The sequence below is a fragment of the Lissotriton helveticus genome, chromosome 3_1 (assembly GCF_964261635.1).
Source record: "Lissotriton helveticus chromosome 3_1, aLisHel1.1, whole genome shotgun sequence".
Taxonomy (NCBI): domain Eukaryota; kingdom Metazoa; phylum Chordata; class Amphibia; order Caudata; family Salamandridae; genus Lissotriton; species Lissotriton helveticus.
This window is the reverse complement of record NC_136061.1, coordinates 1,196,095,487-1,196,113,660: the sequence shown is the minus strand read 5'-3', so window position 1 is coordinate 1,196,113,660 and position 18,174 is coordinate 1,196,095,487. Positions and strand designations below refer to the sequence as shown.

The 18,174-nt window shown below is 46.4% G+C and overlaps 1 protein-coding gene across 1 annotated transcript in view; it reads left to right on the top strand.

Moving 5' to 3' along the window:
- Window positions 1-18,174, top strand: part of CRTAM (cytotoxic and regulatory T cell molecule) — a 227,533-nt gene that overhangs the window by 151,854 nt on the left and 57,505 nt on the right. Inside the window, exon 9 of the mRNA XM_078681832.1 lies at window positions 12,343-12,480. Coding sequence (XP_078537958.1) covers window positions 12,343-12,480 — 138 coding nt within the window. The remainder of the gene's footprint in view (window positions 1-12,342; window positions 12,481-18,174) is intronic.

Genomic DNA, 18,174 nt, shown 5'->3' with positions numbered 1-18,174 from the left:
AAGGTCTTCTGTGGTGACGACCACAGGTTAGCATGGTGTGTTGGGTGTTTACAGTTTGGAACGGGGCTGAAACTGGGTTATTAGGCCCTGTCCTGGGGAGGGGGTTGGTGGGAGTTCAGGGGGATGTTTTGAAGGGGTTACACGATTGCTGCGATGCGGGTTGTATTTGTTGGCGGACACCGCTGTTGGGATTGATGCTTTATGGGGACGTTACCTAATCTGAAATGTGTCACATGGAATGTCCGGGGCATTCGGACTATGGTGAAGCGCCACAGGGTACATGCCTACTTAGTGAGACAGGGCGTCCACATAGCGATGCTTCAGGAAACCCACCTGACGCAGCAGGAGTGCAGGGCGCTACAGAAGAGGTGGCGGGGACAGGTGTTTGGTACGACATACTCGGCATTCGCCAGAGGGGTGCTGATATGGATTAGGGCGGGCACACCATTCCAGGTTACAGATCAGAGGATCGATTCGGAGGGCCGGTATGTGGTAGTGGAGGGGCGGCTGCATGGTAGGGAGGTGGTGCTGTGTAACATCTATGCCCCCAACGCTGATCAAGCACATTTCTTCGAGGGTTTGTCGCGCTCGCTGGCGCACTATTTGGCAGGCCCTGTATTGCTAGCGGGGGATTTTAACTCCATTACTGATGTGCTGTTAGACAGGTCGCACCCGCCCCTAGTAGACTCTCCGGTGCGCCGCCTTGCAACACATAGGCGGGATTGGCAGGAGAAGTGGGGCCTGGTAGATGTGTGGAGGGCGCAACACCCCGGAATTCGAGATTACTCCTACTTCTCCGCGCTGCACGACCTGCATGTTAGATTGGACTCGGTGCTGTGCAGCGCCTCACTGGCGAGTGCAGTGACCCACTCAGAGTATCTGTCCAGGCCCATCTCTGACAATAACCCCCTGTTGCTCTCTATGCAATGGCAGCTGGAGAGATCTGCGGTCCCCACGTGGCGACTTTGTCCGGAGACACTGGAGGACCCGGTGTTCTGTGATACGGTCCGCCAGGGTATAGACAGCTATTTTCCGAAAATGTTGGGTCGACGGCGTCCAGGGCGACTGAATGGGATGCGATGAAACTGGTGGTGAGAGGGGTATGTATGGGGCGGTTTCTGACCGTGAGAGGGACAGTGCTGAATGATCTTGAGAAGGCGGAGGAAGTGTTGAGAAGAGTGGAACGACAGAGACCCGAAAGGCCTGAGTTGCAGGAACGATTGTTGCGCGCTAAAGAGGGAGTGGCGACTGAGACGGAGAGATTGAGATGTTTTGATTATAAATTGTATGCTATCAAGGTGCATGAGGAGCGGGATAAAGTGGGCACGCTCCTTGCGAAGCTAGCGGATCCGAGCCCTAGAGGATGCCCGATCATGAGTGTGCGACGGGAGGACGGGGAAGTGGTTTACTCGCAGTCGGCGGTCCTGGGGCGCTTTCAGTCCTACTATACGGGACTGTATACCATCCACCTCGAGGCAGCTGCTACGGAGATTGAGGATTTCTTGGATCAGGTCACTTTGCCGTCACTAGATGGGGAGGATGCTCGGGACTTGGGAGGCCCCATCACCCTGGCGGAAATAAAAGGGGCGATTAATCATATGGCACGGAATAAGACCCCAGGGGTAGATGGACTACCGATAGAGTTCTACGCTAAATTCTCGGAAGAGTTAGCGCCCAGGCTACAGATTGTCTACGCGGAAGCGAGCCGGTTGGGGCGGTTGCCTGCCTCTATGAGGGAAGCGCTGGTGGTGCCACTGCCGAAGCCGGGCAGGGATGTGCTAGATGTCTCTTCTTATCGTCCACTGTCTATGCTAACCGTGGACTACAAGATCTTGAGTCGTATTCTAGCCACCAGGCTCCTACCACTGATGACCTCCCTGGTGCATGGGGATCAGGCGGGATTCATCCCCTCTAGGAGCACATCGATGAATATCCGTCGGTTGATCGGGATCATTGATGATGCTGCTGCGTCGGAACAGGACCCGGTGGTGCTGACGGTCGATATTGAAAAGGCGTTTGACAGTTTAGAGTGGAGTTATCTTGACAGCGTGCTGCAGAAATTCGGAGTAGGGGAAGGGTTCCGGGGATGGACGAGAGTGATTTATTCCTTGGCTACGGCGCGGGTGCGGATAGGGACCATGATTTCTCCGGCGTATCCGGTTTGCAGGGGCACGAGGCAGGGCTGCTCATTATCCCCTCTGCTTTTTGCCTTGGTGATGGAGCCGCTGGCGGCGCAGGCAAGATCGGGCATCGTCTACGACGGGATTGCACAGGGCCCCGAGTCGCACTATATATCGTTGTATGCGGACGACCTGTTGCTGTACCTAGCGGACTCTGGGAGGGCACTGGAAGGTGCGGTGGACATGTTGGGCAGGTTTGGCAGGTTCTCAGGCCTCAGGGTGAATTGGTCCAAGACGTGTGTCTTTCCGTTGCGAAAGACCACGCTCTGCCCGCAACGTACGAGACCGGTAGTGTGGGAACCCTCTTGCTTCGTTTACCTAGGTGTGCGCATCTACCACGCCGCAGCGGACCTCCTTGAGGGGAACGTGGGGCGCTGCATTCGGGCGCTGAGGGGCAGTACGGACTTCTGGGCCTCTCTCCCGCTGTCCGTGCTCGGTCGAGTAGCACTGTTGAAAATGGTGGCACTCCCGCGGCTGCTTTATTATTTTAGAACGCTGCCGGTGTGGATCCCGCAGGGGGTCTTTAGGGAGTTGAGGACGTTGGTAACTGGTTTTCTCTGGGGCCAGGGTCGCCGGAGGGTGGCTTTGACCACCTTGATACGACCCAAATGCGAGGGAGGGATGGCTGTCCCCGATTTTGAATTATATTATCTAGCGGCGCAGTTGCAGGTCCTGACACGGAGTGTGGCCAGAGAATTTAGGGGGCCTGATAATGCCCGAGGGGTGGGCGTTCGGAGGCATGTCCTCTCATCTATCGTGATGCAGCAGAGACTGGCGGGAAGGGACCTCACGCTGGAGGAACGGACATTGAGATTATGTTGGAACAGGAACCTGAAGAGGGCTGGGAAGGGCCGGCCATACGCGCCGGAGATTCCGCTGGGAATGCTGACCGCCTTGCCGCACGGGGGGGACTGGTCCCCCTTAGTAACGTGGGAGGACCTGGGTTTGCAGATGGTGGGAGACCTCTATGTGGACGGGACGCTGGCCCCTTTCCGGACTTTACAAGACCAATTCGGCCTGCCGGGTGGCACCTTCCTGTTGCATGCGGCGATCGTAACGGCGATGCAGCGGCATTGGGGGGGGGACTGGTGGAGCCGGAGGTGACGTTGGTGTGCCAATATGTGGTGATGGCCGCGGGCACCGTAAAGGCGGTGACGTGCCTTCACAGCAGGATGTTAAATGAGGGACTGGTGCCTTTGGCGGAGTTGAAGTCTCGTTGGGAGGCCAGTATAGGCAAACAAATCCCGGATACGGTGTGGGGCCAGGTGCTGCATAGGACCTGGAAGGCGACGAGGAATGCGAGGTTCCAGCAGGTGCATTTTTTCGTTCTCCACAGAGCGTACTTGACCCCGGAGAGACTACGGCGGCACTTCCGGGTGCTTGACGCCATGTGCCCGAGATGTCTAGAACCTGAGGTGGATCTGGACCACATGCTGTGGGGGTGCCCGAAACTGGGGGGCTACTGGCCGGAGGTAGGGGAAATCCTGAACGCTGTCACAGATAGAGAGGTGGACTTTGACATGGCTGCCTGTCTGCTTCTTTGGTTCCCGCATACTAAGAAGACCAAAGTGACGAGTAAATTCATTGGGATGGGCTTGATTCTGGCGCAGCGCGAGATCACTTGGCATTGGAAGTCTAAAGAGGGGCCGTCTGTGCGGCGATGGACGAATGAATTGTTGAAGTGGTCGGGCTGTGAGAGTGTGCTCAGGATGCGTCAAGCGGCTCGAACTGGTAATGAGAAAAGTTTAGACCTGGCGCGGTCCTGGGAGCTGGTGGTACAGGCGTTGAGAGATCACGTGACTGAAGGCGAGGAGCCTGCCTGGGTATAGGAAGGGATTCCATGGGGACTACTTGTTTGACTGTTTCTCCTGGTGGATGTCCAGCGTTAGAGCAGGAAGGGGATCCTGAAACCCGCATTAGCAGCAGTTGGTGGGGGGGGGGGTTAATGGAAGATTCCGAGTGAGGGGAGGGCTGCCGCCCGCCGGCAGCTTCCCGGAACTGGGTAGCCCTGGGTGGTTGACACGGTGGTGGGTGAGCAATGACGATGGAATGGCTTAGGGCTAGATGGAAAGGGTTGGGTGGGTTGTTCTGGGGTAAAAGCAGGTTTGATGTGTTATGACTGACCTATGGCCCGGACAGGGCAGGCACTGAGGTACCCACGGAGAACTGGTTACTTGCTGCGCCGCCCAGCCTCCGGGATGTGGGCTAATCGGCTGTGTATTGATTTGCTACTATACTACGTGCTGGGGGCCATCAGTGTATAGGTCGGCCTACTGAATGGGTTTGTTTCTGTTTCTGCAATAAAAATATTTTCCAAAAAAAAAAAAAAAAATAGTTAGGTGTGATGATTATATCTTACTTTACATAATAAACACCTTAGAAATACACTGTAAAAACCAAAAGTTAAAGGGACGTTATAGTTAAATGAACATGTCAGTTAAAACATACCATTTTAAGGGTACAAAACAACTGAAATTGGACAGTTATAGTTATCTCAAGTAACTATAACTCGTTCCCTAAGGCAACAACTATAGCTCACGCCCTCTCTACTTTATCAAAAACAGGACCCGGGGGATGGGTCCCCAGGGCCTTTGAAGGCTCGGGAAAGGGGTTTGTGGTGCCTCCTCCTCATATTTATTGATACAGTATGGGGTACCTTGGGATTTTTGTAGTCAGACGGGAGCCTGCTCTTTTTCTTTTGTAAATTTTACCCCGGATTCACGGATACTCAGGGAATTTGTGGCAAAAACATGTTTTAATACTTTTTTGCCTCATCACTAGACCTAGACGGTCAGAGTAGCCCTACCCTGCACCCTTACGTTTTTATTTCACATTTTTCTTAGGACTCTGGACAGCATCCTGAGTCCTACGATGGCTGCCACCACATCATTGTTGATGTGGTGGGTAGCCTATCAGATCTCAGTATGAGATCTGTCGGCTCAGCGGATCCTCTGCGGCATGAATTATACAATGTTTTTGAGCATTTATTGCTCAAAAACTACTGAACGGATTTACACCAAACTACAAACAGCACTCTTTCTATATGGAGATATCGTTTTCTGCTACATTCGGTGTAAATCCATTCAGCGGTTTGGTCTGTAGCTGGGTCTAAAGTTTGTATGGGTAAAAGAGTTTTGGCCCCCCCTATTTGTCTTGGCACCCACTTCATGGATCACATTGAAATGTTCCAGGAAGGAGCTGGAAAGTTTTGAGAAGGTTCGTCAAACGAAAGATATAAACAAGCCTAAAAGTGCATTTCCTGTGGATGCACAACCCTAACTATAACTACCCAGTGGCGACCACATGTGGGATAAACTTTTACACAACAGTCATCATACAAGTCAAGCTGTTCAGGAATTGGATTTGAAAATATTTCCAGACCTCTATTCATTATTGCATACTTAAAGAGATTGAGGAATTATTTTTGAAAATTTGAAGACATGTGAAAAGATACCTTGCCACATACCAACTACAAAGTATCACAGTCACGTAAACAGGAAAATAAATATGCTAATAGTGGCAGTATAGTGGAAAGAGCACTGAATCTTAAAGACAAATTATGTGCCTCACCTACTATGCTATAATAATAATTGATATGCTTAAATCCAATATTAAGAGGAGATGTAAAATGCACAAACAATTTTATTTTCTAAGGGATTTGGACTTATTTGCTGAACATTATCCACAAGATTTTCAAAATCTAGTTAACTTATACCCTGTTGACTTGAACATCAATCTCTGTGAAGAACTACAGCTGTTGCACATTAAATTGAATGAAACATGAAAAAGCACATGAACTGCAACATGAAAAGTGAAATTCAGTTAAATCAATCGCTTTATGACAGAGTAGGGAAAGACAGAATTCAAACTTTGTTCCCAAGTATAAAGATCATACTGTGTATTTCTGTAACAGTGATGATTATTAACTGTCCGACAAAACTCATTTGGAAAATTACAATTTCATTTTACAGTTTAGTATTTTTTTTTACTTGAAATACATTTGTGGGGGGTACCATAACCCTTTCATTGCTTAGGGACTCAAATCATCCTAATCCAACCCTCTTTAAATGCAGCACGGCACTACAGCCCATCTTTCGAAATTCCAACCCTTCTACATGCATGAAATGGTAGACAAATACAGATAGCCTCATCAGTTTTTGAATGTAATATTCATACTCCTTAATTATTTCCAAAACAATAACTAACTAGGTGTTCCAATAGGGCCTCAGGCTGTCTGAAGAGTAAAGTAAAAGAGATGGGGAGATTTTGGCAGAATAAGAGGTAGGTCTGAAACTGCAGAGCAAGTATACGAGGAGATGCAAGGAAATCTAAAAGGAGGGGGAAGTCCCTATTGCTACGCCTGCCCCAAATTGCATAGACAGTGAGCGGGTGAAAGGAGATTGAAGTAAAATGGAAACATTATGCTACCCATACTGTACTCACAAAGACTTCGTATGAAGTAGTGGACCTGAAGGAACCACTGAGGAGGTCAATGGGACAATGTCCAGTGACTGTATGTGTGGGTGAACACAGGCACTGGGGAGAGGATGTGGTCTGATGGCTAGATTGCCCACCTTGGTGCTGGAAACCAAGGTTGGAGCCTTGGGGTCGCGTCCACATCCTGTGATTCTGGGCAAATCACTTAATCTCCCCGTGCCTGAATGTGTCCTTTTGTAACATAACTGGTGCACGTGTAAAGCTCTCCAATACCTTCGGGTCGAGTTTGCGCTATATAAATCTGCATTTAAAAAAAAAAAGTAGGGCTTTAAGGATCCCTGATAGAGGCATTAGATTCAGTTAGAAACAATCGTATTAATGGCTAGCAGCCATCAATGCCATTTATGAAGCTCCTACAGCACATCATTACAATGAAAGCAAGTCTCTAATTGCAAGTTTCACTATTTAACCCAGCATTATTAAGCCACATCCTCTACCTAGGCAAACATTGACATTTCCAACTCCTTAACTACTCTCAGTGTGGCCGGGTACAAGAGGGAGGCCTGAGCTAAAAAAAATATATTGCCTTCCATCACAATTGCTGATTTTTCTGTCACTTAAAGATAATCATTGGCCTCAGGCTTTGGAACAGGGAGATCATATTTCACTGAGAAAAGATCTTTCACACCACCACCACCCCTCTGAGAATCTTTGCTCTGTCCCACTGGTCCCGCTTCACCTGTCTCTTCGGGAGAACATATTGATGATCTGATCTAGGTGTAGCCTGTCAAGACCCTCTCCTTGCTCCTTTTGGTGGGTGATCAAAGTCAGAATGCAACATTGGAAAGTGGCAGTCCTCGGTCACTCTGTAATTGCTGAATCTCTGTTTCTGCTTTCTCCATCTTCCCTCCCATGGAGCTTCAAAGGCCGTCATTCTGTGCTCCATAACTTGAACAATTTTAATAGACTTTCTGTATTCAGGTCACTAACATACGTCCAACTTTGCTCAGACTTGAAAACTCCTCTATGGAATGCTCAGCTGTAGAGTGTGGGTATCAGTGAAATATCTACTGTGTGGTAATAGGCCTCTCCTAGGGTTTCCATAGGGTCATGGGATCCAATCTCCATTCCACACTGCATTTTACCCATGTCTCCCTGACAGGTGTCCTCTTTGACTCATGTTCTTTTGTGGTCTTGGAGGGTTGGTGGAATTACAGCAGTAGAAGTGGCAATCAATATTCTGCACGCGCTATACTATGGTACCCATACCCCGCAGCTCCCTGTTGTTCCCACTGCATGGGGGCTTCTTCTCTTGACCTATGGAAAAAACAAATTTCCCAAAGTTTTCCTCTTGGAAGTCCTCAAGTTAGTAAGGTGCGGATCTCCCTATCTTTAATGTGCCTGCTTTCTCCCGCCCATCTCCATTGCAATCGGACCCGCACTGTTGTCTGCTGACAGTAAGTATTGCACTAATATTTCATAAGGCTAAAGACATTACAGCTAATATTTTCTGTGGTCGACTTAGAAACTACCACACCTATCTTGAATCAGGCAGTCCATGGAGGAGCCCTGATCACTCAACACCATATTTTCCCTCTTCCTATTTCATGTGACCACAATATTAGCCTGTTTTGAATATTCTTCTTTATGTTTCCATTTTGTTTTATAACTTTCTCCTGCAGTTTTTACCAAGCATCGTTGACTTTAATTATTCAGTCTAACTTTTGTACCTTTTTGTACTTACCTTTTTGCCCTAACGTTTGTACTACAGTTTGTACTTAATTGAGTATAATGTGGCTAAATGCTGAAAACCATGCCTAATTAACACAAGCCCAAAGTACTGCAATATAATCGCTGGTATTCATATTCTCAATGCTGCAGCTAAATATATAGTCCCTTCATAATCTTTATTCGACCTAAAAAGTCATCAAACAACATTTACAAGCATATGTTACAATATCCAATTGAAATACATAAATCACACAACTGAAAAATTCACAATGACTATTAAAAACGTGCCACAATACATAATTAATCATTTTTAAGACGAAAACTTCACAAGAAACCAGATCTTGAGCACCATGCCGCTCCTTACAGAATCACAATTGCCTATTATACTATGGCTTTCCTAATCTCAAAGCTCAAGTCATAAATAAAGTTTATTTAGACCGTCTGGTCTTTAAACCACAGCACATACATTATCATTTTTAAAAAAAAGAGAAAGAAAAAGTCTACATATTACAAAGTCATTTCTTTAAGCAGTACAAGTATTAATAACCTTAAAACAGCATTCCTACCAAAATAAAACCACAGATTTCATTTTAAAATTGCAAGGCGCCTTGCTTCTCTTAGGCCTCTATTGGACCAGGGAACCTATAGACGCCCTGCATACATTTCCCAATGGCTATCGTGATATCTAAATGTTCCATATCAGCGAGAAGATCCCATGCTTCTGAACGCGCCCTCACATCATACTTTAAAAAAATTGGACGGAGTATTAATTTACATAATTATAAAAATTTCCGACAGTCCAATAAAATATGTAAAATACTACATTTCGCCGCTAGATTACACATGCATTTGACATCTTCTTGAATTAGGCCAGATTTTATTGCTCTATTTATTACGGCGGGGTTGATACCGATTCTAATCCTTAGTACCTCCATTCTTAACCAACAATTCGGTAATGTAGCAAGGTAGGGGTAGCTTAGATCTTTCTCCCAGCGATTACTCATACATTTTACAGAGTTTTTCATACTCAAATACTTTCTGTTGACTTCATGTGACAATTCTTTACCCTGCGTTCTAAGTACACTCTTTGTTACATTAATTTGCAATGTCTTCGGATCTATTTCCACATTCAGGTGATCACAGATGGCCTTAAGTTTGCATCTTGTGGCTTTAGCCCACTTTCGCTCACTTGATTGAATCTGTTTCATGCACCACTGAGACACCTTTGTGACCTCCCCGCGACCCAATCAGTTCCAAAACCTCAGTAAATTTAGTTGCACCTGAATGTTCCATGCAGTCAGGCCGAGTTCCAGTCTAATTGTCTGGATCATTGCCGAACTATGGAGAGAGAGTAAAGATTTTAAGCATTTCCCTTCGTCTCTATCCCAGGAACTTTTACCATCAATACATAGAATTTCTGAACCATATTGGAGTTGCGGAGAGATCATTGCTTTATAGGCCGTCAATAGAGGTTTGTGGGTCATATCACCATAGCTATGGTTAAATCTTTTCAGCCCACATATCGCCACGTGAGCTTTTACTTTCTGCGCCTCTTGCTGCATACCCCACTTAACCCCTTAAGTGCTGCCGTCGGCCAACGGTCGTCACGGGCACTACCTCCCCAGTGCTGCGTGCGACCGCTGGACGTCCAGTTCAGCACCGGATAATGGACAGCGCAGCACTGGGGAGGTTTGTTTACTAGCTCCCAAGTGGTTAAAGAAATTCGTAAACCATATCCCGAGGTATTTATATTCATTTACAATGTCTAGTTTTGTTTGACCCAGGTACCAATTAAACTGCCGATTTCTCTTACCAAACACAGTATTTTTGTTTTGCCATGTTTACTGTAAGACGTTTTGCCGTACAATATTCACTGAATTTGTTCAGTTTTGTAAACCCACCTCGGTTTGGTCCAGTATGACTAAATCGTCGGCATATAGCAAACAGGACAAATGCCTTCCATTTACCTTAGGGCTTGCGGCTCTGGCGGACCCTAAAATAAGGGGCAAATCTGCTAGGAATATTGCAAACAGGAGCGGAGCCAGGACACAGCCTTGCCTCAATCCATTATTTATCGCTATTGCAGGTGTTAGGCCACCAGTAGTGTCTTTAATCACCTGCGCTCAATTTTGGCTATGCAATTCCTGAATTACCAGCACAAGATCTGCAGGGCCCTCATAATTTCTCAAGGCCTCCCACAAACACTCCCTGTCCACCAGATCAAAGGCTGAGCGAAAGTCCACAAAGCAGCAGTATAACTTACCCTGCTGCTCGATGGACTTCCGCGCAACAGCCCACAGAGCAAAGCAGTGATCGACGGTGGAATGTCCTTCCTTAAAACCTCCCTGCTCAGTTGGGACTATCGACTTCTGCTGTACCCACTCCTTTAGTCTACCAAGGATTATTCTTGAGAATACCTTTTCTCCAATGTCTAATAAATTAATTAGTCTATAATTCCTTGGATCTTTCCTTTCACCCTTTTTGTCTAGGGGTCTGATTATGGCCCCTCTCCAAGACTTAGGGATACAACCTGTATCTAAGATGGCACCAAGCATATGAGATAAGACACCAGCCCAACAATCTATTTGAGTTTTAATTAGAATGGCGGGAAGATTGTCGGGGCCTGCTGCACGTGATAAATTCAGCTTCTTAATTATTTCTTTAACTTTCTCTAACTTAAAAGCAGGCTTTAGGGCTTCTACGCATGTGGGCCAACCTATTTTTTCCTTACTTATTACCGGGATCCTTCTGGCTTTATATAAGTCACCTAAGTAATTTATCCATGACGCTTCTTCTACCACACAACTCATATTTTCCAAGGACCTCCCTCCGGCAGCCTTTATCAACCTCCAGAACCCTTTTATATTTTTGTTCTCTATTGTCTCAAGTAGGTTTGCCCAACATTTTTCTTTAAAAATCCCTTTTTGCTTCCTTATTAATGATTTATATTATTTCTTCAGTTTTTAGCAGGGTCTCTAGATTCCCATAATCTTACCTTATCCTCTGTTGTCGCTCTAATTTCCAAATGGCCCTTTTTTTATTCTGACATGCTAGATTAAACCACCTGGGCCTTTCAATATTAAGCTGAGGCTTTACCTTGACCTGTTTCTTCTCTTTTAGGTGCACTCTAAGACATTGCACTGCCTGGGCTATTTTGTCCACGTACCAAGTTACCTGGTGGCCTTCTTCGCTATCCATCTTTAGATGTTGTTGGAAGCTTACCAGTTTCTCAAGATATTCTTCCGTCAATTTTGTGGTCAGATGCTTTGGGTATTCCATATCTTGGTCAATCACTCTTTCACAAGGACGTATTGGCCCCCTTAGATACTCACAATACAGGGCGTTATGATCACTGTCCCTGCATTTAATTACCCGGAACTTCTTTACCATACCATAGTTCCAGGCCTGGATAAAAATGTAATCTATTGGGCACTGTTGATTGCCTACTCTAAAAGTCTGTTTGGCTGGCCGATCTGGGTCCATCCTACCATTGAGGCATATTAATCCCATAGAACAAAGAAACTTCCCTAGAGCTTCATCCTGCTTAGAGGATGAACACGTGGGAAATTCTGCTGGCTCTATGTTATAAGAGCTCAGGATGTCCTCAAACCAGTGATCTAATTTTCCATAGTTTAATTTATGATTAAAGTCACCCATTATCACAATTGTGTCTTTCCCATACATTTCATTTAATTTAGTTATTTCCTTTTTGAAGAGCCCCATCTCTGTATCGTATTCGTTTTGGTTTCTCTAATCTCAAAGCCAAACCGCTAAATGGATTTACACCTTAGACAAAATTCACTGTTAAAATTCAACATGATTGAGACATGAGATGTCGCAGCGCCATCAGTGCTGGCCAGCACTGTTTAATATTAAGTGAATGCAAAGTTGGTACTTGGTAGCCTTTCCTAGCAGCGGAATGTAATGTGCATAAGTGTAAAGTCATCAGTATAGCACATTTCTATAACTGTGTTTCTCATGACGTTGTTTACAGAGATGTACCAAAAAGATGGAAGAAATAAAAATGGGATTTTGTTGGTCATCCTCGTGATTTTTCTGATTTTCACCCTACTCTTCATTGTCCATCTTTTCATAATGAAGCTGAGGAAAGCACACCAAGCGTGGAAAAAAGGTTAGCCAAACCTGTGGGATTTGTGCCTTTGTACTACACCTATTCTAAAATTGCTGTTTGAATGTATATATTGTGTTTGATGATATATGGATGGAACAGTTCAGCCTTTTGGTTTGGCTGCACCACTGTGTGTCATCCCAGTTATGTTATCATGTGAACATCATGTATGGTTATTTTCTGGGGGGATAAGGATAGTTCTTTGGTGGAGGTGGAGAGTTAGGGTTGAATGTTTTATATGTAAATTGAATCATTAAGAACATTTATATAGGATCCACCACTCAGCTGGGTCTCTTGGAGCTGATCTTACTACTGCACAAATAACCAATTAGCCATCCAGTTTTTGCTTGAACGAGAGGAGTGAGGAAACGTTTCCTTATATCAAGGGAAAGAGAATTCCAAAGGCTTGCTCCTCGTGTGGAAAAGGAGCTACTTCTTAAGGTAGAAAGTTTTAGCCTAGGATTTTCTTGCTAACAGTTCATCTATACAATGCAAAGTGTACTCAGGAGAATAAGGGCCCGATTTATATGTTGGCCGAGAAGGAACTCTGTCACCATGGCGACGGTGTTCGCTCCTCGCCAACCTAGTGGTCTGCACACCCTATTTAAATGTTTGCAGACCATAGGTTTAATCACGGTGGAGACTACTCCGTCTCAGAGTAATTAAACCCCTACAAAGGCCCTGTGGAGTAAGGGCCGCCATAGGCAGACCGCTAATTCAGCCCACCTGATTTTGATGGGCAGAATTAGAGGTCAATTTTCACTGTGCATCACCGCCAGGAAACCCCTGGCATAAAGAGCAGTGAAACTACTACATGCTCCCCTCGGCATGATAGGGGACTTCCTTGGCAAGGGGATCATTTTATTTTTTATTTTCGAACAGTTGGTGCAGGGCTCTATGATTTGGCACCGAAACTGCAAAACATAAAACACATTGACGGTGTGACAGCAGTTCCTGCCAATAATTTATAAATGACCGCCAGCTTTGGTCATTTATAAATTAGGCAGGTGGCATCTCTGTTAGGGCATCGGAATAATTTACTCCACGCCATGACAGAGAAGTGGGCAGTCTGCCAAGATCAAAATTAGACCCCAGTCTGAAAATGTGGTGGATTAATGTATCTCTTTCTGATGCATGGTTTGTTCACTTTTGCAACATGTGCCCTTAAAAGAGTTTGATTTAGTATGCCCTCTTCCCTATGTGGTGATAAGGGTGAATCGTTTTCTTCTTGGTAAGCTAGTAAACCCTGGTCACCCAAGATGTTGCTAGTGTCTGAATAGTAAAGCTAAAGTTAAGGGACCCCCTCTACAATAAATATAGGTCAGGGAAAAGAGGGGTAAAAAATACACACAAAGCTAAATATTTCCCTCACAGACCATCTTATTTTCATCATTGGAAATAGTTCCTATATTGATAATACAGCAAAAAATTGCAACAGTAACAACTCTAATCATCTCATTTGTTATTTTATTATATAAAAAAACTTTTCATTTTATTTTTTTCATCTCATTTTTCATATTTATTTTCGGAACAATTTCATTTTTTACAGACTGTTATCTATATCACATTAAAGACACAAGAGTATGCATTACTGGATGTCCCTTGCTCATTGCACCATCAGGATTCAAGCAAGCCGGGCCGACGACGGCTGAAATGCCAGAAACCGGTCCCCGGAAGCTTGTTTCCTTCCCAGTATAAGAATTGGCTTGGTAGTTTGGTTTGCCCTGTTCCCATCATGCACTGGGACAGGAACAGACTAATTTGCATGTAGCCAGGTTCTGAGCTGGGATGGTGCAGTGAGCTAAAAAACGGTGATGGATCAAGCCCTGATCTTTGGACTGGGTAAGATTGGTCTGCTTAATTCAGACACTCTGTTCATCACCACCCCCTTTTCTGAATCATTTTGTCCACCATAAGCGTGGAAGGGTATACTCAGATGTGAGTCCCTTGCTCATTGCACCATCAGGATTCAAGCAAGCCGGGCCGACGACGGCTGAAATGCCAGAAACCGGTCCCCGGAAGCTTGTTTCCTTCCCAGTATAAGAATTGGCTTGGTAGTTTGGTTTGCCCTGTTCCCATCATGCACTGGGACAGGAACAGACTAATTTGCATGTAGCCAGGTTCTGAGCTGGGATGGTGCAGTGAGCTAAAAAAAACAGTGATGGATCAAGCCCTGATCTTTGGACTGGGTAAGAGTGGTCTGCTTAATTCAGACACTCTGTTCATCACCACCCCCTTTTCTGAATCATTTTGTCCACCATAAGCGTGGAAGGGTATACTCAGATGTGAGTCCCTTGCTCATTGCACCATCAGGATTCAAGCAAGCCGGGCCGACGACGGCTGAAATGCCAGAAACCGGTCCCCGGAAGCTTGTTTCCTTCCCAGTATAAGAATTGGCTTGGTAGTTTGGTTTGCCCTGTTCCCATCATGCACTGGGACAGGAACAGACTAATTTGCATGTAGCCAGGTTCTGAGCTGGGATGGTGCAGTGAGCTAAAAAACGGTGATGGATCAAGCCCTGATCTTTGGACTGGGTAAGAGTGGTCTGCTTAATTCAGACACTCTGTTCATCACCACCCCCTTTTCTGAATCATTTTGTCCACCATAAGCGTGGAAGGGTATACTCAGATGTGAGTCCCTTGCTCATTGCACCATCAGGATTCAAGCAAGCCGGGCCGACGACGGCTGAAATGCCAGAAACCGGTCCCCGGAAGCTTGTTTCCTTCCCAGTATAAGAATTGGCTTGGTAGTTTGGTTTGCCCTGTTCCCATCATGCACTGGGACAGGAACAGACTAATTTGCATGTAGCCAGGTTCTGAGCTGGGATGGTGCAGTGAGCTAAAAAACGGTGATGGATCAAGCCCTGATCTTTGGACTGGGTAAGAGTGGTCTGCTTAATTCAGACACTCTGTTCATCACCACCCCCTTTTCTGAATCATTTTGTCCACCATAAGCGTGGAAGGGTATACTCAGATGTGAGTCCTTTGCTCATTGCACCATCAGGATTCAAGCAAGCTGGGCCGACGACGGCTGAAATGCCAGAAACCGGTCCCCGGAAGCTTGTTTCCTTCCCAGTATAAGAATTGGCTTGGTAGTTTGGTTTGCCCTGTTCCCATCATGCACTGGGACAGGAACAGACTAATTTGCATGTAGCCAGGTTCTGAGCTGGGATGGTGCAGTGAGCTAAAAAACGGTGATGGATCAAGCCCTGATCTTTGGACTGGGTAGGAGTGGTCTGCTTAATTCAGACACTCTGTTCATCACCACCCCCTTTTCTGAATCATTTTGTCCACCATAAGCGTGGAAGGGTATACTTAGATGTGAGTCCCTTGCTCATTGCACCATCAGGATTCAAGCAAGCCGGGCCGACGACGGCTGAAATGCCAGAAACCGGGCCCCGGAAGCTTGTTTCCTTCCCAGTATAAGAATTGGCTTGGTAGTATGGTTTGCCCTGTTCCCATCATGCACTGGGACAGGAACAGACTAATTTGCATGTAGCCAGGTTCTGAGCTGGGATGGTGCAGTGAGCTAAAAAACGGTGATGGATCAAGCCCTGATCTTTGGACTGGGTAAGAGTGGTCTGCTTAATTCAGACACTCTGTTCATCACCACCCCCTTTTCTGAATCATTTTGTCCACCATAAGCGTGGAAGGGTATACTCAGATGTGAGTCCCTTGCTCATTGCACCATCAGGATTCAAGCAAGCCGGGCCGACGACAGCTGAAATGCCAGAAACCGGTCCCCGGAAGCTTGTTTCCTTCCCAGTATAAGAATTGGCTTGGTAGTTTGGTTTGCCCTGTTCCCATCATGCACTGGGACAGGAACAGACTAATTTGCATGTAGCCAGGTTCTGAGCTGGGATGTTGCAGTGAGCTAAAAAACGGTGATGGATCAAGCCCTGATCTTTGGACTGGGTAAGAGTGGTCTGCTTAATTCAGACACTCTGTTTATCACCACCCCCTTTTCTGAATCATTTTGTCCACCATAAGCGTGGAAGGGTATACTCAGATGTGAGTCCCTTGCTCATTGCACCATCAGGATTCAAGCAAGCCGGGCCGACGACGGCTGAAATGCCAGAAACCGGTCCCCGGAAGCTTGTTTCCTTCCCAGTATAAGAATTGGCTTGGTAGTATGGTTTGCCCTGTTCCCATCATGCACTGGGACAGGAACAGACTAATTTGCATGTAGCCAGGTTCTGAGCTGGGATGGTGCAGTGAGCTAAAAAACGGTGATGGATCAAGCCCTGATCTTTGGACTGGGTAAGAGTGGTCTGCTTAATTCAGACACTCTGTTCATCACCACCCCCTTTTCTGAATCATTTTGTCCACCATAAGCGTGGAAGGGTATACTCAGATGTGAGTCCCTTGCTCATTGCACCATCAGGATTCAAGCAAGCCGGGCCGACGACGGCTGAAATGCCAGAAACCGGTCCCCGGAAGCTTGTTTCCTTCCCAGTATAAAAATTGGCTTGGTAGTTTGGTTTGCCCTGTTCCCATCATGCACTGGGACAGGAACAGACTAATTTGCATGTAGCCAGGTTCTGAGCTGGGATGTTGCAGTGAGCTAAAAAACAGTGATGGATCAAGCCCTGATCTTTGGACTGGGTAAGAGTGGTCTGCTTAATTCAGACACTCTGTTTATCACCACCCCCTTTTCTGAATCATTTTGTCCACCAAAAGCGTGGAAGGGTATACTCAGATGTGAGTCCCTTGCTCATTGCACCACCAGGATTCAAGCAAGCCGGGCCGACGACGGCTGAAATGCCAGAAACCGGTCCCCGGAAGCTTGTTTCCTTCCCAGTATAAGAATTGGCTTGGTAGTTTGGTTTGCCCTGTTCCCATCATGCACTGGGACAGGAACAGACTAATTTGCATGTAGCCAGGTTCTGAGCTGGGATGGTGCAGTGAGCTAAAAAACGGTGATGGATCAAGCCCTGATCTTTGGACTGGGTAAGAGTGGTCTGCTTAATTCAGACACTCTGTTCATCACCACCCCCTTTTCTGAATCATTTTGTCCACCATAAGCGTGGAAGGGTATACTCAGATGTGAGTCCCTTGCTCATTGCACCATCAGGATTCAAGCAAGCCGGGCCGACGACGGCTGAAATGCCAGAAACCGGTCCCCGGAAGCTTGTTTCCTTCCCAGTATAAGAATTGGCTTGGTAGTTTGGTTTGCCCTGTTCCCATCATGCACTGGGACAGGAACAGACTATTTTGCATGTAGCCAGGTTCTGAGCTGGGATGGTGCAGTGAGCTAAAAAACGGTGATGGATCAAGCCCTGATCTTTGGACTGGGTAAGAGTGGTCTGCTTAATTCAGACACTCTGTTCATCACCACCCCCTTTTCTGAATCATTTTGTCCACCATAAGCGTGGAAGGGTATACTCAGATGTGAGTCCCTTGCTCATTGCACCATCAGGATTCAAGCAAGCCGGGCCGACGACGGCTGAAATGCCAGAAACCGGTCCCCGGAAGCTTGTTTCCTTCCCAGTATAAGAATTGGCTTGGTAGTTTGGTTTGCCCTGTTCCCATCATGCACTGGGACAGGAACAGACTAATTTGCATGTAGCCAGGTTCTGAGCTGGGATGGTGCAGTGAGCTAAAAAACGGTGATGGATCAAGCCCTGATCTTTGGACTGGGTAAGAGTGGTCTGCTTAATTCAGACACTCTGTTCATCACCACCCCCTTTTCTGAATC